Raw genomic sequence first — 27,875 nt, forward strand, 5'->3', positions numbered from 1 at the left:
AACCAATGTCATAAAACAGCATGTGTGTTACTGTTACATGAGAAACTATCTGTTCTGTAAGCCTTCACCTGAAGTACAATAAAATATTTAAAAAAAAAAAAAAATCTCTAATGGAAAAGGTAGACAACATTTAAGATTAGATGGGTAATTTCAGCAGAGAGATAGAAATTATGAGACTCAAATGAAAATGCTACAAATGAAAAATACAGTACAGCAGTCCCCACTTCTCCACAGGGAATATGTTCCAAGACCCCCAGTGGATGCCTGAAACTGCAGATAGTACTGAACCCTATATATACTATGTTTTTTCCTACACATACATACTTGTGATAAAGTTTAATTTATAATAAGAGATTAAAAACAATAATAATAAAATAGAAGCACTTTACAGCTTCTCTTTGGCATGTATGAATTGCCAGCATCATTACTCTTGTGCTTTGGGACCATTATTAAGTAAAAGAAGGATTACTTGAACACAATCACTGTGGACCACGGCTATCCGCGGGCAACTGAAACCACAGAAAGCGTAACTGCCGCTAAGGGGGTACTACTGTAACTGACAAGAAGAAAGCATCTTTGTTTGTTACACCTGGGCATGGGGTTGCTACTGGCATCTAGTGGCTAGAGGCCAGAGATACATTAAACATCCTACAATGCACAGAACAGTCCCCCACAACAAAGAATTCTTTGGTCGAAAATGTCAAAATTAAGAAACACTGCTATCAGGCAACCACTATAAAAAACTTTTTAAAGGGATATAAATAATAAGTCAATACAGGAGATAAAATAGAATAATAAAAAAAAAAGTCAATGAATCCACGCAAAGGCAGAAAAAGAGGAAAAAAGAAACAGAGCACATGGATCAAATAGAAAATATTTAGCAACATGGTAGGTTTTAATCTGACCATATCAATAATCGCATTAAATATAACTGGTCTAAATCCACCAGTTAAAAAGACAGATATTTTAAGGTTGACTAAAAAAGCAAGACCAAATTATATATTCTACAAGAAACTCAAGTTAAATATAAAGACACAAATTTATAAAAGTAAAAGGATGGAAAAAAGATACACCATGCAAGCACTAACCAAAAGAAAGTTTGAGTAGCTATATTAATAACAGATAGACTGTAGAACAAAGAATATTACCAAGGATAAAGAGGAACATTACATAATGATAAAGGGCTCAATTCTCTAGAATATGTAACAATTTGAAATGTGTATGTACAACAACAGAGCTTCAACATACATGAGGCAAAAACCAACAGAACTGAAAGAAGATATAAGACAAATCTATTAGACTTAGAGACTTCAACACTCTTCTCTCAGTAACTGATGGAACAAATCGACAGAAAATCAGTAAGGATATAGACTCTCAGCCAACTAGGTCTAACTGACATTTATAAAACACTCTATCCAGTAACAGTAAAATAAATGCATTTTGGTAAGAGAGAGAAGCCAAACTTAAAAGGCTATATATTGTACAATTTCATTTATATGACACTCTGGAAAAGGCACAACAATAGGGATTGAAAACATCAGCAGTTGCCAGGGGTTGGGGTGTGAGAGGTGAGTTCACTATAAAGAGGGAATTTTTAAGGTGATGGAGCTGTTCTATATGGAACTGTGATTGATAAATGACTCTATGCATTTGTCGAAACCCACAGAAAGTAAACCACAAAGAGTGAATCTTTGTTGTTGTTGTTAGGAGTCACTGAGTCGATTTTTGACTCATAGTGATCCCAAGTGACAGAGCAGAACTGCCCCATTGGGTTTTCTAGGCTGTAATCTTTATGGGACTAGATTGTGCGGAGCCGCTGTGTGAGTCTGAACTGCCAACTTTGCGGTTAGCAGCTGAGCACTTAACCACTGCAGCACCAGGGCTTTTACTGTACGTGAATAAAAAAATAAACCAGAATGCGAGGGAGGGCTAAGTGATGAGTCTAGATCATCTTATGGTGCCAGAAAGTAATGAAGTGTTAAAAGAGCACAGGAGACAATGTGAAAGAGCTCCCAGTGGCCAGAGCTGGAATAACTAGAGCAACAAAATAAACAATAGTATTAGATAATAAACCAAAGAATACAATAGCTATAAAATTAGAATTTTTTAATTTAAATTGAATAAAAATTTAAAATAAGGAGGACTGAAATAAATAATTCTCCAAGATTATTATATATACCCTTCCCATAAATGGATTTTTTTTCCCCAAAATACTGAGTTTTTAGAATTTTTAAATCTCCAGCCTCAAATAAGACAATTTAGCAAATAAAAGTTTGGTATTACTTTCCTTACAGAACATAACTATACTGGGACCAATCTGCTTTCTAAGATACCTGCACGTCTAAATTGATTATAGAGACAACATGACACTCCACAACTTGACAGTGATACTTGGGTAATCCCTGGCACCTCCAATCAATCACACCATTGAGCTGAGGTTTTGCTTAACATTCTGGGCCGCCTAAGATCACTGTGCAAGTGGGGACAGTAAAAACCCTTTTCAACTGCGTGTATCCACATACCTGGTAGCAGATCTGTCCTTTTCTGCTTGGGCCACAAATGCTAATTCACCTATGAAGGTTTACTGAAGTGGTACCAGTTATGATCCCTGTCATTAATTCAACCACTGACCATACCAACAAAAGAGCGTTTGATCAGTGCATTTAGAACAAGATTTCTCTGATCTGAAACATTTTCCTGAAACTAACATTCAGGCACGATGCTAAAATATAAGCCCCCCCACCCAAAAAAAAAAAAAAACAAAAAACTTCTAGTTTTAAATCCTTACCTGGAAAAACCAACAAATTCTTATTTAAGTGTAAGCAGAACAAGAAACAGCATCTTTTGTACATTTCAGTAATGAAGCCGCTGAAATTTCAAAATGAAAATGACAGACTGTATGTTTCCTGATTCAAGCCAAGATAAAAGACACAATCAAGGAAGAAAAGCAGTTCAAGACAGAGCTCAAAAATTCTACTCTTTTATCACAGTTTGGACAACCACAGTGACTTTTTATGACCAAGAATCACTGGGTTGTTCTTAGTTTCGCAAATGGTTTTTCCCCCCAATGGCCGTTTAAGATAAAAGACCACACTATCAACAACTTCCCAGATAAAAATTATCCTAAATGTGTTTTCCTCTTTCTCCTATATTTATGCTGTTTCAACAAAGTCCCATTAAGGCATCATAACAGACTGCAGTGGTAAGTCAGACCAGCATTAACGCAGGCTGACAGCACACACACAATGTCCAAGGGCACTATCATTTGACAGATTATCAGATAAAAACATGAGGAGAGCCAGAAAAGGTTTAATTCAGCAGAGCCCTGGAAAACCTAACACATTTAATCTGTGTCTTCAATAACCTTGGCCCACAGACCCTTCACATCCCACTCCCACCCACAAAAGTCAAGGCAATAGAAAAAAATTAAATGGTAATTTTTGCCCAGTTTCCAAACTTGTCCTTTGCTAAGAATCACCTCAGGAGCTTGTGTAAAAATGACATTTCTGAACTCCCTTTCCTGGAAAGTGCAGTCAGTAGATCTGGGGTGAAGCCCAGGACTATGTATTTTAATAAGACTCAGGTAAGCCTCAGCATCAGGTTAAGTTGCTGGTTTTCCCAGGTAACCCTTGCCCCACTGTGATCTGACCAAGATGAATCTAGAAGGTAGCAGAAAGGGGAGGAGGTCCCCAGGATCTGCTTTAGCCTGGCCTCAGGAGGGTCGCTAAGGCCCTGAGCCACTTTCCACTGCAGCATCCCTACCCTCCTCCAAGGCCATCAGGGCATGGGAACTCAGTAGTCTCTGGTGTCTCAGGGTTACCTTAATGTTCTCCAGGTAGGGTGTCTCCTACAGCACTCTGTCACACCACTGTGGCCAGGTTTGACTCAAGGTTCCGAGACCTGGGCACAGAATTTTACACATATTCTCAAATATGTTCATGTAGAGCTCCTGGTTCTGACTGTACTTAGCACAGCCTGCAGGTCCAAGGCTGACTTCATTACAGAACTCAGACCCACACGACAGGCAGCAGGGAGAATGTTCCTGAATCCTTGAATAAACCACTTGCGCCACTCAGGCTCCTAGAATTACCATATGACCCAGCAATTCCACTCCTAGGTCTTTGTCCTCAGTATAAGCAGTTTTTTTAGGATCCCCAGGACACAAACTGGAGCCGTGGTGGCACAGTGGTTAAGAGTTCGGCTGCTAACAAAAGGTTGGCAGTTTGAATCCACCAGCCACTCCTTGGAAACTCTATTGGGCAGTTCTACTTGGTCCTACAGAGTTGCTATGAGTCGGAATCGACTTGATGACAACGGGTTTGGTTTGGTTTAGGACACAACCTGTACCAATGCTTTCTAACAGCTATCTGTTGGCAGCTAAACAAAATCCTGCAGACTTTAGTTGCCTTGCAATGAACTAAAATCTTTTATTCTTGGACCACTGAGACTGCAATTCTCATCCACTTGTGCTACCAAGAGAAAGACCACACAAAACAGTAATAAAAAATAACAGTGAGAATTAACTATGGGCTAAAGCTTGTGCTAAGCTCTTTACATGCATTAACTTTTATTTCATTCTCACTCATCTCACACTGCTTTATCCGGAACCCAACACAGGTGCCAAGGACACCTCAGTGAACAAACACACAAATCCCTGACCTCATGGGCGTTACAATCTGCAGAAATGGGAGAAAGACAGTAAAAGTTACAGAAAAATAAACTACATAGTATGCATCTTAGGCTGGGTTCTCTAGAGAAGAAAAACCAGTAAAGCGTATAAATGTATACAGAGAGAGATTCATACCAAGGAAATGGCTCACACAGTTGTAGAGGCCAGAAGGTCCCAAGCCTATGGGTCAGGAAAGAGGCGTCTTCTAATTCATGTAGCCTCAGGGGCTGACAAACCCAAGATCAGCAGGTCAGAGAGCAGGGCTCTTGCTCATAGGCTGCAAAGATCAACAAATCCCAAGACTGGCAGGCAAGACTGCAGGTGAGCTGCTAGCTCAAGTCCCAAGAACCAGAGGTCAGACAAACAGGAGCTAGCTGCAGGATGCAGAGTGAGTAAAAACCCATGAGCCCTACCAGAATGTCCACTTATATTTGATGCAGGCTACATCCCCAAGGAAACTCCCTTTCAACTATTTACAGCAGATCTCATCATGGAGATGATCACATTATATCAAATCTCATAATGGAAGTGATCACATCATATGACTGCCAAACCACTGAGAATCATGGTCCAGCCAAGTTGACACACAACCTTAACCATCACAGTATGTTAGAAGGGGATAAGTGCTAAGGTTATAAAAGAGAAAGCGCAAGGAGCAGAAGGGGTATGGGGCAGGAAGTGGTTTACAATTTTAAACAGGGTGCCAGGGAAGACTCCCAGAGAAGGGGACTTGAGCAACATCTTGAAGGAGACCAGGAGTAAGCCAGGTGGACATCCAGGAAGACAACTCCAGCAGAAGGGGAAACAGGGCTTGGTTCCTGAGTCATGAGTGTGCCAAGTGCCTAGGGGACCAAAAAGTAGCCCGTGGCATTGAGCAGAGTGAGTGAGAGAGAAGAAAGATGAGGCCAGAACTGCAACCGAGGCCAGGCTGCGGAGGGTCTCGAGGTCATTTACAGAACTTTGGTTTTTCCTCTGAAAACAGGGATAATGCTTCAAGATCTAGTTTTTAACAATGGATTTTTAGATACGACACCAAAAGCACAAGCCACAAAAGAAAAAAAATACATAAATCAAACTTCATCAAAATTAAAAAATTCTGTTCATCAAAGACTTTCTCAATAAAATAGAGATCAGGGTGACTGGAAAAAAATTTGAGGAAACCCTACATCTGATGAAGGTTTAATATCCAGAATATAAAAAGAACTATAACTTAACAGCAAAAAGACAAACAACTGAATCAAAAAATGGGCAAAAGATTTGAATAGATAGTTCTCCAAAGAAGAAATACAAAGGGCCAATACGCACATGAAAAGATGGTCAACATCCTTAGTCATTAGAGAATGCAAATCAAAACCACAATGAGATACCACTTTACCCTCACTAGAATGACTGTGATTAAAAAAAAGAAAACAGGTGTTGGTGAGGAGGTGAAGAACTGGTGGGAATACAAAATGGTGCAGCCACTGTGGAAAAGAGTTTGGCAGTTCCTCAAAAAGTTAAACACAGAATTACCATCGTTGTTGTTGCTTTTAGCTGTTCTCAAGTCAGCCCAGACTCATGGTGATCCCATGTGTTACAGAACAGAACTGCTCCATAGGGTTTTCTTAACCATAATCTTTACAGAAGCAGTTCGCCAGGTCTTTCTTCCATGGAGCTGCTGGGTGGCTTCAGACTGCCATCGTTTAGCTTAGCAGCTAATCACACACTGCTTGCAACACGCAGGCTCCTAGAATTACCATAAAAACCCAAAAACCAAACCTGTTGCCATCGAGTCAATTCCGACTCCTAGCAACCCTACAGGACAGAGAAGAACTGCCCCGTAGGGTTTCCAAGGAGCGGCTGGTGGATTCGAACTGCCGACCTTTCGGTTGGTAGTCAAACACTTAACCACATATGGCCCAGCAATTCCATTCCTAGGTATACATCCAACAGAACTGAAATCAGGAACGCAAACTTATACTTGTACACCAATATTCATAGCAGTATTATACACAATAGCAAAAAGGGGGAAAACAAACTAAATGTTGATCGACAGATGGATGGACAAACACAATTGTGGTCCACCCATACAAGGGAATATTATTCAGCCATAAAGAGAAATGAAGTCCCAATACATGCTATTTACATGGATGAACCTTGGAAACATTACGCGAAGTGAAATAATTCAGTCACTAACAACAACAATTAAGATGTATTATTAGCAAACTTCTAATACAGATGAATACCAGACTGGTTTAAGTAATGTCAGAAGCAAAGAAAATAACACTTTAGTTAGCCAAAAAGTCAGAACAACCCCAAAATTAGCAGCAAGCGTGAAATACTGTTGTATCTTGGGTGCAGGGTTTCTACAAATTGAAACTGAGTTGTACCTTGAACAGGGATTTCCCCATAGTTTGGTCTCTTATCCGTCAGAGTCGTTAGGGGTTTGGACGTTGAGATTGGTCCACTTATAGAATGTCTCTGAAATCATAAGACAAACAGTCTCAAAGCCAAGTTAAATCTAGAGCTGAGACTCACAAAGAAAGTAACTGTTGCAAAGTAAATATTTGGTTCTTATTTTGCATAATTTATTCTACATCACTACAGTAAGGTTGTAACACACAATACAGGAATATAGTATGATCAATATACTTTTTAAAAATTAAACTCATTTTGAGATAACTGTAGATTCACATGCAGTTTTAAGAAACAATACAGAGAAGACCCTATTTACCCCTTACCCAGTTCTCCCCGACGGTAACATCTTGTAAAACTATAGCACAATGTCACAACCAGGATACTGTCATTGATGCAGTCAAGATACAGAACGGTCCATCACCACAAGGACCCCTCCTGTGGCCCTTTTACAGCCACACCCTCCCGCCTCCTTTCCTGCCCCCCACATCACTGACCACTGGCAATCACTCATCTAGTCTCCTGAGTGTGGTTTTATTAATTCATTTAAAGAGAATTCTTAAAAATACCACAGATCCATTAACTAAATACAAAAACATGTCCCAAAACAAAATATGGATGGGCTTCTACTGTTGGTTTATTGCTGCTCATGCCCTGGTTCCAAATCTCATTCTGTCACCACCCTGGTAACTCTACTGCTACGAGTGTCCCAGGGCAAGCCTATCATCTCAATTCACTACTACCGCACCAGCTTTACCCTTGGCTTCCTCATCTCCAGACGTATACACACATCCCTCTATACACACCAACAAGTACCCACCACAAATACTTAAAGCTGTTCAGTTCTTCTGTTTGATCTCCTGCCACCTCTATGCAACGTTCTACCACCAAACTTATCTCTGTGGAATGCCTGTTTACCAAGTGCTTTTTCTCGCACTTCATTACCTCAGCGTTTCCCTAACCCCTTGGAGCTAACCTCTTGCTACTCACTTTACATTCTCAGCAGAGATGTGAGAATTCCGGCTTCTCCACATCCTCCCCAGCACTTAATACTGTCAGTTTGTTTAACTTTAGCCATTCTGAAGGGTGTGTAATGGGATCTTACCATGGGTTTAATTTTCATTTCCCTGGTGATTAATGATGCTGAGTGTATTTCATGTGCTCATTGGCCATTCTTGTATCTTCTCTTGGGAAGGGCCTTTTCAAATCTTTTCCCTATTATTTATTGTGGTTGTTTATTTTCTTACTATTGTGTACAAGTCTTCTGTCAGATAAATGTACTGCAAATATATTCTTCCCAGTCTATAGATTGCCATTTTCTTAATATCTTTCAAAGAGAAGTTTCAAAAAAAATGCTGAGGCCAAATTTATCAATTTTCTTTTGATTTGTGCTTTTTCTTATGTCTTAAATAAGAATCTTTGCCCAATCGAAGATCATGAAGATTTTTTCTGATGTTCTCATCTAGAAGTTTTACAGTTAGGTCTATGGTTGGTTTTTAGCTAATTTTTTGTGTATGCCATGAGGTAAGGGTTGAGGTTAATTTTTTTCCATATGGAAATCTAGTCGTTCCACCATCCTGTGCTGAAAAAGACTACCCCTCTCCCACTGAATTACCTTTGTTGAAAATCAATTGGCTATTTCTGGACACCATCTATTCCACTGTCTACATTTAAATTTATGCCAGTACCACATGGTCCTGTTTAATTTTACTGAAAGTGTTGAAATCAGGTAGTGCCAGTCCTCCAAATTTGTTCTCTGTTTCCCCCCGCCAGATGCTTTGGATATTCAGGTTCCTTTGCATTTCCATATAAACTTTAGAATTATCTTGTCAATTTCAACAAAAAAGTCTGCTGGGATTTTAACTGGGATTGTTGGAGAACTGAGATATTAACAATATTGAGTATTCCAGTCCATGAATATGATAATCTTCTACTCATTACTTCTTTAATTTCTCTCAGCAATATTTTACAGTTTTATTGCACAGGTCTTATACGTATTTTATTAAATTTATTGCTAAGTATCCCAATTTTCAATTGTTCACTGCTAGTGTACAGAAATACAACTGATTTTTGTATGGTGACCTTGTATCCTATGACCCTGCTAAATTTTTGCGGATTCCTCAGAATTTTCTAAGTAAATGATCATGTCAGTAGTAAATACAGTTTTATTTCTCCTTTTCCAATCTGCACACTTTCTTTTCTTTTTTGCCCTTATTGCACAGGCAGGAGTGCCACGAAAATGATGAACAGAGTGGTGAGAGTGAGTCTGCTTGCTGTGTTCCTGATCCCAGAGGAAAGCAGTCAGTCTCTCAATTAAATAAGATGTTAGCTGGAGATTTTTCGCAGATCCCTTTAGTAAGGCTGAAGAAAATCCCTTCTACTCCTATCTTGCTGGGAGTTTTTATAATGAATTGTGAAATTTTGTCAAAGGCTTTTTCTGCAGATATTGAAACAACGTGCTTTTTTCTCCTTTATTCTGTTGTTGTTAGGTGCTGTCCAGTAGGCTCCGACTCATAGAGATCCTATGTACAACAGAACGAAACACTGCCTGGCCCTGTGCCATCCTCACAATTGTTGCTATGTTTGAGCCCATTGTTGCAGTCACTGTGTCAATCCATCTCATTGGAAGTCTTCTTCTTTTTCGCTAACCCTCTACTTTACCAAGCCTGATGTCCTTCTCCAGGGACTGGTCCCTCCTGATAACATGTCCAAAGTACATGAGATGAAGTCTCACCATCCTTGCTTCTGAGGAGCATTCTCGCTGTACTTCTTCCAAGACAGACTTGTACATTTTTCTGGCAGTCCATGGTATATTCAATACTCTTTGCCAACACCATAATTTAAAAGTGTCATTTCTTCTTTGGTCTTCCTTATTCATTGTCCAGCTTTTGCATGTATATGAGACGACTAAAAATACCATGGCTTGGGTCAGGTGCACCTTAGTCCTCAAAGTGACATCTTTGCTTTTCAACACTTTAAAGAGGTCTTTTGCAGCAGATTTGCCCAGTGCAATATGCAAATACGATTTCCTGACTGCTGTTTCCACTGGCATTGACTGTGGATCCAAGTAAAATGAAATGCTTGACAACTTCAATCTTTTCTCCATTTATCATGAGGTAAAATTTAACCCTGTAGTCCTGGGATAAGCCACACTTGGTCATGGTAGATTATCATTTTTATATATCATTGGATTCAATTTCATAATTCCTTCTTTTAAGTTTGCATCTATATTCACGGGGAACACTGGTCAGTAGTTTTTGTTTTTTGTAATGTCTACATTTGGTTTTGGCATCAGGACAATGCTGGTCTCATAAAATTAACTGGAAAGTCTACTTTTTCTTCTATTTTCTGAAAGACTTTGTATGGGATTAGAATAAAGGATTCACCGGTAATATCAGCAGGACCTGGAGTTTTCTTTGAGGGAAGGCTTTTTATTTTTAAATAATTATAGATTCACAGGAAATTGCAAAGTTAGTACAAAAAGCTCCCAAGTACCCTTCACCTATTTCCCCCCAATGGTTACATCTTACGTAAATAAAGTACAATATCAAAACAAGGAAAATGATATTGGCTAACATATTTATATGGTTTTATGCCATTTTATCACGTGTAGATTGGTGTTACCATCACTGCAGTCAAGACAGAGAACAATTTGTGAAGGTATTTAATTACAAATTTGTTTTCTTTAAAAGATATAAAGGTATTAAGGTTTTCTATTTTTTGATTCAGTTTTGGCAGTTTGTGTCTTTCAAGGAATTTGTCCGTTTCATCTGATTTTTTAATTTACTGGCATAAAGTTGTTCTTAATATTCCTATGTTATCCTTTTAATGTTTATAGGATATGTAGTACGTCTCCTCTTTTATTCCTGATGTTGGTAATTTATGTTTTCTCTCTTTTTTCTGGATCAGTCTAGCTAGAGGTTTATCAATTTTATATACTTTTTCCCAAGAACTAGCTTTTGGTATCACTGACTTTTTTTTTTTTTTTTTTTTTTAATATTTCTCCTTTTACCTTTATTTTTCCTTTCTCTTATTTCAGGTTTATATGGTCTTGTTTGTCTAGCTTCTTAAGGTGAAAATTTATATCGTTAATTTTAGACATCCTTCTTTTTAATAAAGCATTTACAGGTATACATCTCCCTCTAAGCACTGACCTTGCTGCATCCCACAGATTTTGATATGCTGTAGTTTCATTTTCATCCAGTTCAAAATGTTTTAATTTATCATTTGATTTGCTGACACATACGTTATTTAGAAATGCGTTAGTTCCTCTTACTCATTTGTAATTTAGTTCCACTGTGGTCAGAGAACATAATTTTTATGATTCCAGTCCGTTTATATGTGTTAAGACTAATTTTTATGGCCCAACACACGGTCTATCTAAATGAATGCTCTATATTGAAAGAAATACGAATTCTGCTGTTGTTGGGTGAAGAGTTCTAAACATGTGGATTTGGTACAACTGGCTAAGTGAGTTGTTCAAGCCTTCTATATCCTTACTGATCTTCTACTTTTTCAGTTCAATCAGTTTTTGCTTAATACTTTTTGAAGCTTTTTTACTGGGTGAAAACAAATCAAGGACTGCTGTGCCTCTTGATGAACCAATTCCTTAAACATTATGAAATTTCCCTCTTTATCGCTGATAATCTTCCTTGTTCTGAAGTCTGTTTTGTCTGAGAATAGTCCTCCAGCTTTCTCAGAGTTTACGCAAAATACCTATCTTCATCCCATTATTTCAAAAGTGCTTTTCGCTTCAAGCTTTCATTTTGTTCCTTTTGTCTGAAGAACTTCCTCTAATGACTCTTAGACTGCGCATTCCCTCAGCTTTGTCTAACAAGTTCTAATTTTACCTTTGTTTCCAAGGATACAGGATTCTAGGCTGACAGTTTTTTTTTTTTTTTTTTTTCCTTTCAACATTTAAAGATACCCTTCCATTGTCTTCTAACTTGCATAGCTCTTATGCACAAACTACAAGTTTGTGAACATTCTTACCTGGCTGCCCTTAAAGATTTTCTTATCATCACTGGTTTTCATCAGTGCCTTGCTGTGGGATAGGTGTGTGTCTGTACATGCTTATCTTTCTTTAGGCTCGCTGATTTTCTTGGATCCATAAGTGTATGGTTTCCCTCAAATCTGAATAAATTTCAGCCACTTATTTCTTCAAATATTTTTTCTGACATCCCCCCCTCCTTTATACTAGGACTCCAATTTCAGGTATGTTAGACCACCTGACTTTATTCCACGGTCACAGAGGCTTCGATCTTCTTTTTTATAGTCTTTTTTTCTATCATCATTTTGGACAGATTCTACTGCTAGGTCTTCCAAATCACTGATCTTTTTCTCTGTAATGTCCAATTTTCTCTGAATCCCATTCAGTGAAATTTTTATTTCAGATACTGTGTTTCTCATTTCTACAAGTTTCATCTTTCTTCTTCATATTTCCACTCCTCTCTTCATCAAGTATATATTTCCCTTTACATCCTTATGCACAGAAAGCATATTAACATCCTTGTGCACTAATGTAATCGGAGCTGTCCTTTCTCGGCCTGATCTATTGATTTATTTTTCTCCTGATTATAGGTTACACTCCCCTATGTGTCTGTCAGTTTGCTGCACTGTGGGGGCTTGTGTGTTGCTGTAATGCTGGAAGCTGTGCTTTACTGTTATTCAAATACCAGCAGGGTCACCCATGGTGGACAGGTTTCAGCTGAACTTCCAGACTAAGACAGACTAGAAAGAAGGATCTGGCAGTGTACTTCTGAAAAAAATTAGCCAGTGAAACCCTATGAATAGCAGAACACTGTCTAATAGGGTGCCATTAGATGAGCCCCTCAGATAGGAAGGCACTCAAAATACCACTGGGGAAGAGCTGCCTCCTCAAAGTACAGTCGATCTTAAAGACATGGATGGAGTCAAGCATTCAGGACCTTCATTTGCTGATGTGGCATGACTCAAAATGAGAAGGAATAGCTGCAAACATCCATTAATAATAGGAAAATGGAATGTATGAAGTATGAATCTAGGAATATTGAAAATTGTCAGAAATGAAATGGAACACATAAAGATTGATATCCTACGCATTAGTGAGCTGAAATGGACTGGTACTGGCCACTTTGAATCAGACAATCACGTGGTTTACTATGCCGGGAATGACAAAGTGAAGAGGAGTGACATCATGTTTGTCAAAAAGAACATCTGAAGATCTCTGCTGAAGTAAGAACGCCATCAGCGATAGGATAATATCTATATGCCTACAAGAAACACCAGTTAATATGACTATTATTCAAATTTACACACCAATCACTAAGGCCAAAAATGAAGACCCTGAAGATTTTTACCACCTTCTGCAACTAATCAAACATGTAATCAAGATGCATTGGTATTTACTGGCGATGGAAATTCGAAAGTTGGAAACGAAGAAGGACTGGTAGCTCGAAAATATGGACTTGGTGATAGAAACGATGCTGGAGATCACATGATAGAATTTTGCAAGACCAACGACTTCTTCACTGCAAATACCTTTTTTCAACAACATTAATGGCGACTATACACATGGACCTCGCCAGATGGAATACACAGGAATCAAATAGACTACATCTGTGGAAAGAGACGATGGAAAAGCTCAATATCATCAGTCAAAACAAAGCCAGGGCCAACTGTAGAACAGACGATCAATTGTTCATATGCAAGTTCAAGTAGAAGCTGAAGAAAATTAGAACAAGTTTCCATGAGAACCAAAGTATGACCCTGAGTACATCCCACTGGAATCTAAAGACCATCTCAAGAATACATCTGACTTACTGAACACTAATGACCAAAGATCAGATGAGTTGTGGAATGACATCAAGGACACCATACATGAAGAAAGCAAGAGGTCATAAAAAGACAGGAAGAAAGAAAAGACCAAAATGGGTATTGGAAGAGACTCTGAAAGTTCCTCTTAAACGTAGAGCAGCTAAAGCAAATGGAAGAAATGATCAAGTAAAAGAGTTGAACAGAAGGTTTCAAATGGCAGCTTGAGAAGACAAAGCATTATAATGAAATGTGCAAAAACCTGGAGTTAGAAAACCGAAAGGGAAGCACACACTTGGCATTTCTCAAGCTGAAAGAACTAAAGAAAAAATTCAAGCCTTGAGTTGGAACAGTGAAGGATCCCAAGGGGAAAATATTAAATGACGCGGGAAGCATCAAAAGAATATGGAAGAATACACAGAGTCACTGTACCAAAAAGAAATGGTTGACGTTCAAACATTTCAAGCGGCAACATACGATCAAGAATCTATGGTGCTGAAGGCATTGGCAAAAAACAAGGTTCCAGGAATTGATGGAATACCAACTGAGATGTTTCAACAAATGGATGCAGCGCTGGAAGCGCTCACTCGTCTATGTCGAGAAATTCAGAAGACAGCTTCCTGGCCAACCGACTGGAAGAGATCCATATTTGTACCCATTCAAAAGAAAGGTGATCCAACAGAATGCAGAAATTATCGAACAATATCATTAGTATCACACACAAGTGAAATTTTGCTGAAGATCATTCAAAAGCAATCGCAGCAGTACATCGACAGGGAACTGCCAGAAATTCAAGTTGGATTCAGAAGAGGGTGTGTAACAAGGGGTATCACTGCTGAGGTCAGACGGATCTTAGCTGAAAGCAGAGAATACCGGAAAGATGTTTACCTGTGTTTTATTGACTATGTAAAGGCAACTGACTGTGTGGATCATAACAAATTATGGATAACATCGTGAAAAATGGGAATTCCAGAACACTTAATGGTGCTCATGAGGAACCTGTACTTAGACCAAGAGGCAGTCATTCGAACTGAACAAGAGGATATCGCGTGGTTTAAAGTCAGGAAATGTGTGTGTCACTGCTGTATCCTTTCACCATACTTATTCAATCTGTATGCTGAGCAAATAATCTGAGAAGCTGGACTATATGAAGAAGAACAGGACATCAGGATTGGAGGAAGAATCATTAACAACCTGCAATATGCAGATGACACAACCTCGCTTGCTGAAAATGAAGAGGACTTGAGGCACTTACTGATGAAGATCAAAGACCATAGCCTTCAGTATGGATTACACCTCCACATAAAGAAAACAAAAATCCTCACAACTAGACGAATAAGTAACACCGTGATAAATGGAGAAAAGATTGGAAAAAAATAAGTGTTAAAAAGCAAAGAAGTCACGTTAAGGACTAAGGTGCGCTATGGTGATTTCAATCACCCCATATGCATGTGAAAGCTGGACAATGAATAAGGAAGACTGAAGAAGAATTGATGCCCCTGAATTATGGTGCTGGCGAAGAATACTGAATATACTATGAGCTGCCAAAAAAATGAAAAAACCTGTCTTGGAAGAAGCACAGTCAGAATGCTCACTAGAAGCAAGGATGGCGAGACTTTGTCTCACATATTTTGGACATGTTATCAGGAGGTACAATCCCTGGAGAAGGACATCATGTTTTGTAGACTACAGGGTCAGCGAAAAAGAGGAAGACCCTCAACGAGATAGACTGCCAGAGTAGCTATAACAATGGGATCAAGCAAAACAACAATTGTGAGGATGGCACAGGAAGGGGCAGTGTTTCCTTGTGTTATATGTAGGGTCGCTATGAGGCGGAACCAACTGGATGGCACCTAACAACAACATAGGTCATACTTTCTAGTTCTTCACTGGCTGATAATTTTTTTGTTGCATGCTGGATATTGTGATTTTACATTGGTGAGTCCTGTACTTTGCTGTGCTGCCCTAAGGATTGTTAGACTTTGTTCTGACAGGTAGGTAAGTTAGTTAGTCCCTGACTTACGATGGGGTTCCGTCCATATGACTCCTTAAGTCGGCTCTGATGTAAGTCGAATACTTCATTATTTTTTTTTTGTTCTCATTATTATTGCCTTTTATTATCAGTACCTTTATAAAATCTGATCTTTACTTGTCTTTGGGGGTTGGAAACATTACAGATATATTTTAACATTATATGGACATCTCCTCAATTAATGAACATTTTGCGTTCACAATAGTAAAAAAAATCTACTATCCAATTATTTTGTGCATTACTAATGTACATCCGGCAGTAATGAACACAGACGTGTGAGGCAAAAGTATTACTGCTGGCTGTGATGAATAAGATTGTGTGTCAACTTGGCTGGGCCATGATTCTCAGTGGTTTGGCAGTTATGTAATGATGTACTCATCCTCCATTTTGTGGTCCGATGTGGTCATCTTCCACTTTCACATAACAACAATTCTGCATAATGACCTGGTTTTTGGAACCTAACCATGTCGATAAGCAAGGAGAGGGTGTAGTACATATTACTAACAATAAGATGTAAAAAAAAAACCAGACGGTTGTAAGTATAGTTCAACATAACTCAAATGTCTTAAGTCGGGGACTACATGTACTGCATTAGTTATCTATGCTGCATGACAAATTACACCCAAACTTTAGTGGCTTAAAATAACAAACATTTACTATCTCACAGTTTCGACAGATCAGAAATCCGGCACTGCTAAGCTGGCTGCCTGACTCAGAGTGTCTCATAAGGCTGCAATCAAGCTGCCACTGGGGATGGCAGTCATCTCAAGGCTAGCTTGGGGGGAAGATCTGTTTCCAAGTTCATGTACATGGCTGTTGGCAAGTTTCAGAAGATCTGCTTCCAAGAGCCTCTCCACAGCACTGACTCACAACATGGCAACTGGGTTCCCCCAGGATGAGTGGATCCAAGAGATAGCAAGAGGAACGCTCAAGACACAGCCAATCATTTTATAACATCTTGGAAGTGACATCTCATCACTTCTGCCATATTCTATTCATTAGAAGGGAGTCATGAAGTCCAGCCAACACTCAACATGTGCAGATTACACAGGTGTGAATATCAGGAGACAAGGATCATTGGGAGGCATTTTAGAGTCTGCATACCACTGCTATTTATGGATCTCCTCCGTCCTTTTGAGGCTTACTCTTAAAGTCTTTTAGGGAAGATTTCTAACAGCATTTACTAGGGCTGTTTAGTTCTACTTTAAGGTGTGGCCCCTCAGGAGCCTCTAATGAATGTCCTATGTATTCAAAGAGGTTTCCCCACGGTGCCTCTAGTCTCAATCAAAGCATTAAGTCTGGTCTTTTACCAGAATTTGAGTTCTGCACCCCACTTTTCCCCTCCTCCATCAGGGACTCTCTGTTGTGTTCCCTGTCAGGGCAGTCATTGGTGGTAGCCGGGCACCATCTATTTCTTCTGGTCTCAGGCTGATGAAGTCTCTGGTTTATGTGGCCCTTTCTGCCTCTTGGGCTAATACTTTCCTTGTGTCTTTAATGTTATTCATTCTCCTTTGCTCCAGGTGGGTTGGGACCAATTGATGCATCTTATATGGCTGCTCACTAGCTTTTAAGACCCCAGATGCCACTCACCAAAGTGAGATATTATTTTCTTAATAAACTGTTATGCCAATTTACCTAGATGTCCCCTGAAACTATGATACCCAGTCCACCACCCTTGCTACTGTCCCTCGAAGTGTTTGGTTGTGTTCAGGAAACAGCTTTAGTTTAGTCCAGCTGTGCTGACTTCTCCTGTATTGTGTGTTATCCTTCCCTTCACCTAAGATAATTCTAGTCTACTATCTAGCTAGTGAATACCCCTCTCCCTCCCTCCCTCCCTACCCTCGTAACTATCAAACAATGTTTTCTTCTGTGTTTAAACCTTTTCTTGAGTTCTTATAATAGTGGTCTTATACAATATTTGCCCTTTTGCGACTAATTTCACTCAGCGTAATACCTTCCAGATTCCTCCACGTTATGTTTCATGGATTCATCATTATTCTTTATCGTCGTGTGATATTCCATTGTGTGAATATATTACCATAATTTGTTTCTCGATTCGTCTGCTGATGGGCACCTAGGTTGTTTCCATCTTTTTGCTATTGTGAATGGCGCTGCAATGAACATGGGTGTGCATATATCTATTCGTGTGATGGCTCTTATTTCTCTAGGATATATTCTAAGGAGCACGATTGCTGGATTGTATGGTACTTCTATTTCTAGCTTTTTAAGGAAGCACCAAATCAATTTCCAAAGTGGTTGTACCATTTTACATTCCTACCAATAGTGTATAAGTATTCCAGTCTCTCCACAACCTCCTCAACACTTATTATTTTGTGTTTTTTGGATTAATGCTAGCCTTGTTGGGGTGAGATGGTATCTCATTGTAGTTTTGATTTGCATTTCTCTAATGGCTACTGATCATGAACATTTCCTCATGTGTCTGTTAGCCACCTGAATATCTTCTTTGGTGAAGTGCCTGTTCATATCCTTTGCCTATTTTTTAAGTGGGTTATTTGTCTTTTTGTTGTTGAGGTTTTGCAGTACCTTGTAGATTTTAGAGATTAGATGCTGATAGGATTTCACAAAGCTCTTTTAGCTCTGCCAGTAAGTGCCCAGAGGCAACCCACTCCACCAATAAACCTCTGCCGAGAGGCACTCAGTGTTCTCACTCCTTGGGCTGGGAAGCCCACTGCACTGTTTCCTGCTGCCGTTTCTCTGCCACCACTTCTTGCCATCTTCAGTGTTACAGCTCTCCCTCCCTGTCTCTCTCTCTTGGTCTTGGTCTCCCGGTTCCAGGAGCTTCTCAGCGCAGGGGTCTCAGGTCCAAGAGACACACTCCATTGTTGGCTCTTCTTCCTCAGTAGTGGTGAGATCCTCTCCTTTCCGCCTCTGGAAAGGCTCATTTTAAGCTTTGTGGGATGGCAAAACTGACCAATCCCTTTGGTGGGCCACAATTACCTTATTTGCACCATCCTGCCCAATCACTTGGGTAGGAGTTACAAGAGCATCACGAGAAAGAACACACAAAAGCGATCCATCATACTGCACACTCCCTCATAGTCAGAAGGGGAATTCTCACAGGGACTTTTGAAGAATTAACAATTCCAATCATGCGCCCTATCAAGAGGATGAGACCTGGGAATCTATCTGTTTAGAAACTCTCCATGTCATTTTTATTTACACCTGGGTTTGAGAAGCACTGTACCAACTAATAAAGTACTAAAAAGCTGAGTGTGGCTTGTAATTGTTAGATTGATCAAGTCATAGCGATGAGAGTTTTCATCTTCTGTGTTTAGAAAGATTTACAAAGTGAAGCCTGGTTCATAAAACTTCAAGGAACCATCACTTACTGGACAAACACTACTTAGAGAAATTTAGCATTATTTGAAATTTATTATATTTTGTCCCTTTATTTTGCTTTTATTTATGTCTTTAGAAAATTTCTGAATAATAGAGAGCATATAAAAAGCATTAAATCTGTAAATGGAATATGGAATTCCTCTTGCCTTCCTTTTAAATTAACAACATAATATCTTCTATATAATTGTAAATGCAAAGCCACTAACCTGCAGTATTATAAATGCAGAGGGAGCATGATTTTACTCTAAACTTCACAAAGAGAAAAAGCGAAAAAGTTCTCTCACAAAACACATGGCCAATAGTTAACAGCAGAAGTCTCCACTCAAAAAGAAAATGCTCCCAAGCCCTATTATTTTAGGGGAAGAGGTAAGGCCAGGGCTACATCACAGGGTGCTAAGTTTCAGGCTATTCTTCTTTTGGCTACTCTCACCTATATGGAAATACTCCACCTCAGCTGCTCTTTTCCAAAAGTGAGTTTATATCAAGAACACAAAGAGAATGTCACGTGGGCACTACAGAACAAAAACTCTACCCTGCTTCTGGTCTGCATTTCCACACAACAAGGATTAGTAATGCCCTGTGCCAGACTGTCATAAAATGGGCCCCAGTGAATCATACTTCTCTGAATTTATGCCTGGCATAGAACTCTCTCTCTCACATTGACTCCTCGCTGGCCTTATGACTTGTCTGCACCAAAAGAATGGGATGGAAGTGGTGTTGTGCAAGTTCCAAGCCTAGGTCTTAAGAGGCTCTGTTAACTTCCACTTTCACTCTCTTGGAAACTTAAGACACCATGCCGTGAAGCAGTTTGAGATGAAGATGACATAGAGAAAGAGGCCCAGCCATCCCAGCTGAGCTTAGGCCCAGCCCACCCTTGGGCTGAGTGCAGCTGAGGAGTAAGCCCAGGCAAAGCTAGCAAAGAACTGCCCAGTCAACCCAAAGAAACACAAGAAATAATAAACTACTGCTGCTTTAAGCATTAAATTTCAAGTGGTTTGCTATGTATAAAAGGCTGAGACATGCCAACATGTCCACTTACAGAAATATCTTAGTACATTGGTTAACATCATAGTCTCTGAACCCACACTGCCTATTTCAAATCACTTTTCAACTGTATGACCCTGAGCAAATTACTTAACTTTTCTGCAGGGCTTTGAACTGGTTCAAACTAGTTTAGACCCAAATTGCTACACTTTGGGTGTTCCAGGACAATAACTGGAATGAGAAAAATTACAGGTCAAAGCTCTGGAATGAGAGACTCGTAAGAGGCGCAGTAAGCCCTTTCAGGAGCCTGATGCATGAAACTGGGTTATTGGGAGGGCTGTGAAGAGCAACACACATTCAAAGCTCCAACCAGTTATTACCATTAGTACCACCTTCATCTTTGAGCATAGCACCGCTGTTTCTGGCTCTACTCAAAATCCCATGGGCAAGAGACTTCGTTGCTAGGCAATGAGTACACTGCTCTTACTTTCTAAGAGGGAGATTAAATTTCCAGCAGGTCTTCCACCCATAATTTTTCCCTTCCTGGTTTCTGTTCTGGTTCACCCAAATTTTTAAAATTCGGGTCTGTTCCAGTTTTGCATCCAAGGCCATGACTGAACCAGGAAGAACCGGTTTGAAACCCTGCTTTTCTGGCCCAATTTTCCACATCTGAAAACTAGCGGTAATAAAAGTACCTAACACCCAGTGGGGTGGTGATTAGGATTTAATGATTAACATTATAAAGTATTTGGAACAGTAAATCGCATGTATTAAGTGTTTGTTAACTGTTATCTATCATTATTATTACAGTTTATCAGAAGAATAGCACAATTTACTTTTATACATTTTATCTCAATTAAGGATATTCAAAGTATCTTAGGAAGCAAATCCCAAATACATTCTTCACAAGGTAGTCATTTTCCCACCTGACATATGTGTGAATGACTCTGAAAAACAGGACTTAACCTATAGATTCTGCCTCCCCTCCCCTCAAGCTTCCCATGGTCACAGGCACTTACCTGCATAGGGGATACAGCTGCTGCAGGGGGCGTTTTCATAGGACTTGGACTCAGAGGCGTTCGAGGAATTGCAGCTGCAGTAGGATTTGGTACTGCACAAGCAACAAATAAACAAGTAAATCATGAATGCATCATAGTACAGTGAGAGCTTTCTTAACTGATCTCCACTTAATGATTCACCAGTTAACCACTGCTCTCTGTTCCGCTGGAAACCATCAGGACTATGCCTACCCTATGCTGAACATTCAGTTACGCCCTGGCCTCCGGGTGCTTCCACTTCCACCACTAAATCCTCTGTTTCCACATAAAGTAATCATGTCATTTCCAACCCTGGCTATGCTGTCATTTTTGCTATTTAATTACATTATAAGGAACCCTGGTGGCACAGTGGTTAAAGCACGTGGCTGTAACCAAAAGATCAGTGGTTCAAACCCACCAGCTGCTCCCCAGGAGAAAGATGTGGCAGTCCGCTTCCGTAAACATTTACAGCCTTGGAAACTCTATTTACAAAAAAAAAACAAAACAAAATGGTATTCTGGATAAGAACTTTGTGGTCCATGAATAAGACATTTTAAATTGGAGGATAATGTCTAACTGCCCTCCAAAATGTCTACACTAATATACATTCCTACCAACAGTGTATGAGTGTATGAGTGACTTTTGATCTGCTTTTCAGTCAAAGAAAATGGATTTGTGTATAAGATACAGATCATAGAAAATTTTACTATTGTTAGAATGAATTACCAAAATGACTGTCCTGAGACAATCTTTAAATCTTAAACTAAAAAATATCCCCTGAAGTCTTCTCAAAACGAAACAAGAGTTTAGATTAACTAATAAACAATGTCTACCTTCAGCATTATGCTCTTTTAAGAACTATCTATGTGGGATCAAACTGACAGCAGCAACTCGAAAGATTAGAAAGGAAACTTAGGGGGCAGTGAGTTTATGTTAATGAGGGAGGAACAACTCAGAAAAAGATGGTGAGAATGGTTACACAACTTGAAGAATGTAATCAAAGTCAATAAATTGTACATGTAGAAGCTGTTGAATGTTCTACTGTGTATACTGTCAACAATAACAACAAAAAATAAAATACGTTAAAAAAAAGAATGAGTTAGAATAAAACTTGTTAGAAAGTTTAAAGAATTTATAAATGAAAAAATTTATCTTTAGGACATATTAGAATCAACTGTTTAAAAAATCTACATCTCTTTCCCTTGCCTACAACTAAGATTAGAGATGAAAAGGAGCGAGCAATTTGATAGGGAGGGGGCTCCAAGACAGAGAGAGGAGCATGTGTAAAACAGCTTGGCTGGTTCAGAAACTAACGTGTTTGGGGAGGTTGGGGTGGGGAAGTGGCTCAACTGAGGTGAGAGGCAGGCAGAGGTTAGACCCCACTGACAAAGTGAAGGAGGATCTTAATTTCATTCAAGCTCTAATAAAGCAATTAAGGAATTTTAAACAAGAAAACAGGAAGATTTGTTGGGAGGTTCTGAAATTTCTAGTTGATGGTGGCTTGAACAAGAGAGAGTGCATTACTGGAAAGAAGAACGAGTCAAGATAAATATTTCAGAGGCTGGAACAGGTGGGTTTGCTGATGTATTCAATGTGGGAGTGAGGAAGATGAAGGATTTAATGAAGATTCCTAGACTTCTGGCTTTAGTAGCAGGCAGAACAGTGCTGCCATCTACTGAGGGACCAGAGTGTGGTTTGGGATGTATAAGATGTCTATGAGACACTTGACTGCTCATGTAAAGCAGGCATCTGGATATATGACACTGGAGGAGTTAGAAGAGGGGAAGAGCTGGAGTTATATGTCTGGAAGTTATCACGCATATAGAAGAGACTTGAAAGTCATGGTAATGTCTTTCTCTATTAAGTATAATGTTGGCTGTTGGCCTTTCATGTATGTCCTGAATCATAGTGAGGAAGTTCCCATCTATCTATTCCAATATTCTTGAGAGATTTCATCAACAAAGGGTGTTGGATTTTGTCAAATGCTTTTTCTGCATCCACAGAAATGATCATGTGGTTCTCTTCCTTTGTTCTAATGATGTGGTGTATTACATTGACTGATTTTCTAATGTTGAACCATCCTTGTTTATTCCTGGAAGAAAGTCCACTTCGTTATCGTGTATCACTCTTTTAATATACTGCTGATTCTGTTTGCTAGTATTTTTTTGAGAATTCTTACATCTATATTTGTAAGAGATATTGGCCTATAGTTTTCCTTTCTTGTGGTGTTTTTGTCTGGTTTTGCTATGAGGGTTATGTTTGCGTCACAGAATGAACTTGGTAGTATTTCCTTCCTTCTCTGTCTTTTGGAAGAGTTTAAACAGTATTGGTGTCAATTCTTCCCTAAATGTTTGGGAGACTCTGCCAGTGAAGCGATTTAGTCCAGGGCTCACTTTGTTGGGAAGTTTCTGATCACTGATTCAATCTCTTCACTTGTTAAGAGTCTGCTGAGACTTTCTATTTCCTCTTGAGTCAGTCTGGGAATGGTGTGTGCTTCTAAGAATTTGCCCATTTTATCTAGGTTATCCAGTATGTTGCTGTACAGTTGCTCATAACATTCTGCCAAAATTCTCTTTATTTCTATCGGGTCACTTGTAATGTCCCTTCTTTCATTTCTTATTTTGGTTATTTGGATCTTTTCTCTTTCTCATTGTCAGTCTAGCTAAAGGTTTGTCAATTTTATTAATCTTTTTGAAGAACCAACCTCTGCTTTTACTGATTCCATTGTTTTTCTGTTTTATTTATTTATGCTCTGATCTTTGTTATTTTCTTTCTTTTGGTAGATTTATGGTTAGTTTCCTCTTGTCTTTCTAGTTCCAAGAGGTGTTGACTTAGGCTATTGATTTCTTTTTTATTTTCATAAAGGCATTTATTGCTATAACTTTCCCTCTGAGTACTGCCTTTGCTGTATTCCATAAGTATTGGTATGTTGTGCTTTCATTTCCATTTGACTCTAAGAAATTTGTGATTTCTCTTTTAATTTCTTCCTAGTTTAATAGCGTGTTGTTTACTTTCCATGTTTTGGTATTTTCCAGTTTTTGTTTTCTTTTTTTCCTGTTATTGATTTCTAGCGTCACTAACTTGTGGTCAGAGAAAATACTCTGTATGATTTTAATCTTTTAAAATTTATTAAGGCATCCTTTCTGACCTAACATGTAGTCTACCCTACAGAATGATCCATGTGTATTAGAGAAGAATGTCTATTGTGCTGTTGTCGTATGGAGTGTTCTTTAAATGTTTGTTAAGTCTAGTTGATTTACTAAATCATTCAGGTCTTCTAATTCCTTGTTGATCTTCTTTCTACATGTTCTGTTCAATATGGAAAGTGGTGTACTAAAGTTTCCAACTACTACTGCAGTGCTATCTATTTCTCCTTCAATTCTATCATTATTTGCTTTATACATTTAGGTGCTCTGACATTGGGTGCATATATATTTATAACTGTTAAATCATCTTGATTAATTGACCCTTTTAATCACAACATAATGTCCATTTTTATCTCTTCTAACATATTTTTTCTTTTTTTTTAATCGTAATTTAGATGAAGGTTTACAGAACAAAGTGTTTCTCATTAAAACAGTCACTACATATATTGTTTTACAACATTGGTTAACTACCCCACGACATGTCAACACTCTCCCTTCTTGAACTTGGAGGATTTTCTTTTTTTTTGGTGAAAATATACATAGCCAAAGTTACACCATGTCAAAAGTTTCTACATGCACAATTCAGTGACATCAACTACAGTCTTCCGGTTGTGCTGCTATTCTCACTAACCTTTTTAAATTATTCCATCACTATTATCTTCCACTAACTGCCCCCTAGGCATCCCGTCAAATGTTCTGAATTGCTGTTGTCAATTTCATCTCTCACAGATAATTTCTTTATTTTTGTACCTTCGATGAAGGTTTACAATCCCACTACCTGTCAACACTATCCTCACTGAACCTTGGGTTCCCTATCACCAGCTTTCCTGTCCCCTCCTGCCTTCTAGTCCTTGTCCTTGGACTGCGGTGCTTCATTACTCCCGTATTCTTTTACGGGGCTGTCCAACCCCCAGCTAAGTGCTGAACCTTGGGAGTGACTTCACCACTGAGATAAAAGGGTGTCCGGGGGCCATACTCTTGGGGTTTCTCCAGTCTGTTAGACCAGTAAATCTGGTCTTTTATTGTAAGTTAGAATTTTGTTCTACATCCATCTCCAGCTCTATCCAGGACACTCTGTTGTGATCCCAGTCAGAGCAGTCAGTGGTGGTAGCCAGGCACCATCTAGCTGTACTGGATTCAGTCTGGTGGAGGCCGTGGTAGCTGTGGTCTATTAGTCCTCCGGACTAATCTTTTCCTTGTATCCTGTTCTTTTCATTCTCCCTTGCTCCCGAAGGGGTGAGGCCAGTGGAGTATCTTAGATGGCTGCTCACAGGCTTATAAGACCCCAGACGCCACTCACCAAGGTAGAATGTAGAACACTGTCTTTATAAACTGTGTTATGCCAATTGAACTAGATGTTCCCGGAGACCATGGTAGCCACAGCCCTCTGCTCAGCAATTCAGTCCCCCAGGGAGTTTGGATGTGTCTATGGAGTTTCCATGACCATTCCTTGTACAAGTTGTGCTGGCTTCCCCAGGATAGTGTACTGTCTTACCCTTCACCAAAGTTACCACTTATCTATAGTCTATTTAGTTCCACCACAATCCCTCTCATCCCTCGTAACCAACAAAGATTGTTTCTTCTTGTGTGTAAACTTTTACATGAGGTTTTACAATAGAGGTCTCATACAATATTTGTCCTTTTGTGACTGACTTTCTTCACTCAGCGTAACGTCCTCCAGTTTTATCCATGTTATGAGATGCTTCACAGATTCATCATTATTTATCATTGCATAATACTCCACTGTGTGTATGTACAATAGTTCCTTTATCCATTCATCTGTTGATGGGAATCTAGATGGTTTCCATCTTTTTGCTATTGTGAACAGTGCTGCAATGAATATGGGTGTGCGTATCTCTATTCCCGTGATGATTCTTATTTCTCTAGGATACATTCCTAGGAGGGGAATTGCTGGATCTTATGGTATTTCTATTTCTAGCTTTCTAAGGAAGCGCCATATCATTCTCCAAAATGGTTGTATCATTTTACATTCCCACCAGCAGTGCGTAAGAGTTCCGATCGCCCTGCAGCCTCTCCAGCATTTGTTATTTCCAGTGTTTTTGATTCGTGCCAGTAATGCCGGGGTGAGCTGGTATCTCATTGTGGTTTTAATTTGCATTTCTCTCATGACTAGTGGTCATGACCATTTCCTCATGTGTCTGTTGGCTGACTCAATGTCTTCTTGGGTGAAGTGTCCATTTCCTTTGACCCTTTTTTAATTGGATTATTTGTCTTTGTTGTAGAGGTATTGGATTTTCTTGTAGATTTTAGAGATTAGACCTCTGTCTGACTTGTAATATCCAAAAATTTTTTCCCAGTCTATGGGTTCTCTTTCTACTCTTTTGGTGAAGTCTTTTATTTTTTTACTTTTTTTATTGTACTTTAGATGAAGGTTTACAGAATAAATAGTTTCTCGTTAAACGGTCGGTACACATATTGTTTTATGACATTGGTTAACAACCCCACGACACGTCAACACTCTCCCTTCCAGACCTTGAGGACCTTTTTTTTGGTGAAAATACACATAGCCCAAGTTACACCATTCTGAAAGTTTCTACATGTACAATTCAGTGACATCGATACCTTCTTCCAGTTGTGCTGCTATTCTCACTATCCTTTTCCAAATTATTGCATCACCATTATCTTCAACTCACTGCCCCCTACGCTTCCCCTCAAACCCTTTGAATTGCTGTTGTCAAGTTGATCTCACATAGATAATTCTTTTTTTTTTTTTTCGTGACTTAAATGAAGATTTGCAGAACAAATAGTTTCTCATTAAACAGTTAGTACACATATTGCCCTATGACAATGGTTAACAACCCCATGACATGTCAACACTGTCCCTTCTCAACCTTGGGTTCCCTATAACCAGCTTTCCTGTCCCCTCCTGCCTTCTAGTCCTTGTCCCTGGACTGCTGTGCCTCATTAGTCCTGTTTTATCTTATGAGGCTGTCCAATCCCCGGCTGAACGGTGAACCTTGGGAGTGACTTCACTACTGAGCCAAAAGGGTGTTGGGGGGCCATACTCTCGGGGTCTCTCCAGTATGTCAGACTAGTATATCTGGTCTTTTTTTGTAAGTTAGAATTTTGTTCTACATCCATCTCCAGCTCTATCCAGGACACTCTGTTGTGTTCCCAGTCAGAGCATCAGTGGTGGTACCCAGGCACCATACAGTTGTACTGGACTCAGTCTGGTGGAGGCCTTGGCAGCTGTGGACCATTAGGCCTTTGGACTAATCTTTTCCTTGTATCTTCTTCTCTTCATTCTCCCTTGCTCCCGAAGGGGTGAGACCAGTGGAATATCTTAGATGGTTACTCACAGGCTTTTAAGACCCCAGACGCCACTCACAAAGATAGAATCTAGAACATTGTCTTTATAAACTGTGTTATACCAATTGAGCTAGATATTCCCCGAGACCATGGTCCCCACAGCCCTCTGCCCAGCAATTCAGTCTCTCAGG

At 39.4% G+C, this 27,875-nt stretch overlaps 1 protein-coding gene across 6 annotated transcripts in view; it reads right to left on the bottom strand.

Moving 5' to 3' along the window:
- Positions 1–27,875, bottom strand: part of SPECC1L (sperm antigen with calponin homology and coiled-coil domains 1 like) — a 272,749-nt gene that overhangs the window by 101,540 nt on the left and 143,334 nt on the right. For 5 of the 6 annotated variants that reach the window (XM_023740531.1, XM_023740528.1, XM_004386171.3 and 2 more), the window contains 2 exons: positions 21,251–21,342; positions 7,039–7,129 (listed from right to left, as the gene is read on the bottom strand). In XM_023740531.1, the coding sequence (XP_023596299.1) occupies positions 7,039–7,129; positions 21,251–21,342 (183 nt within the window). Of the gene's footprint in view, positions 1–7,038; positions 7,130–18,398; positions 20,463–21,250; positions 21,343–27,875 lie in introns of those variants that run through there. The other variant, XM_023740530.1, reaches the window with a different exon arrangement.

The sequence above is a fragment of the Trichechus manatus genome, unplaced genomic scaffold (assembly GCF_000243295.1).
Source record: "Trichechus manatus latirostris isolate Lorelei unplaced genomic scaffold, TriManLat1.0 scaffold00157, whole genome shotgun sequence".
Taxonomy (NCBI): domain Eukaryota; kingdom Metazoa; phylum Chordata; class Mammalia; order Sirenia; family Trichechidae; genus Trichechus; species Trichechus manatus.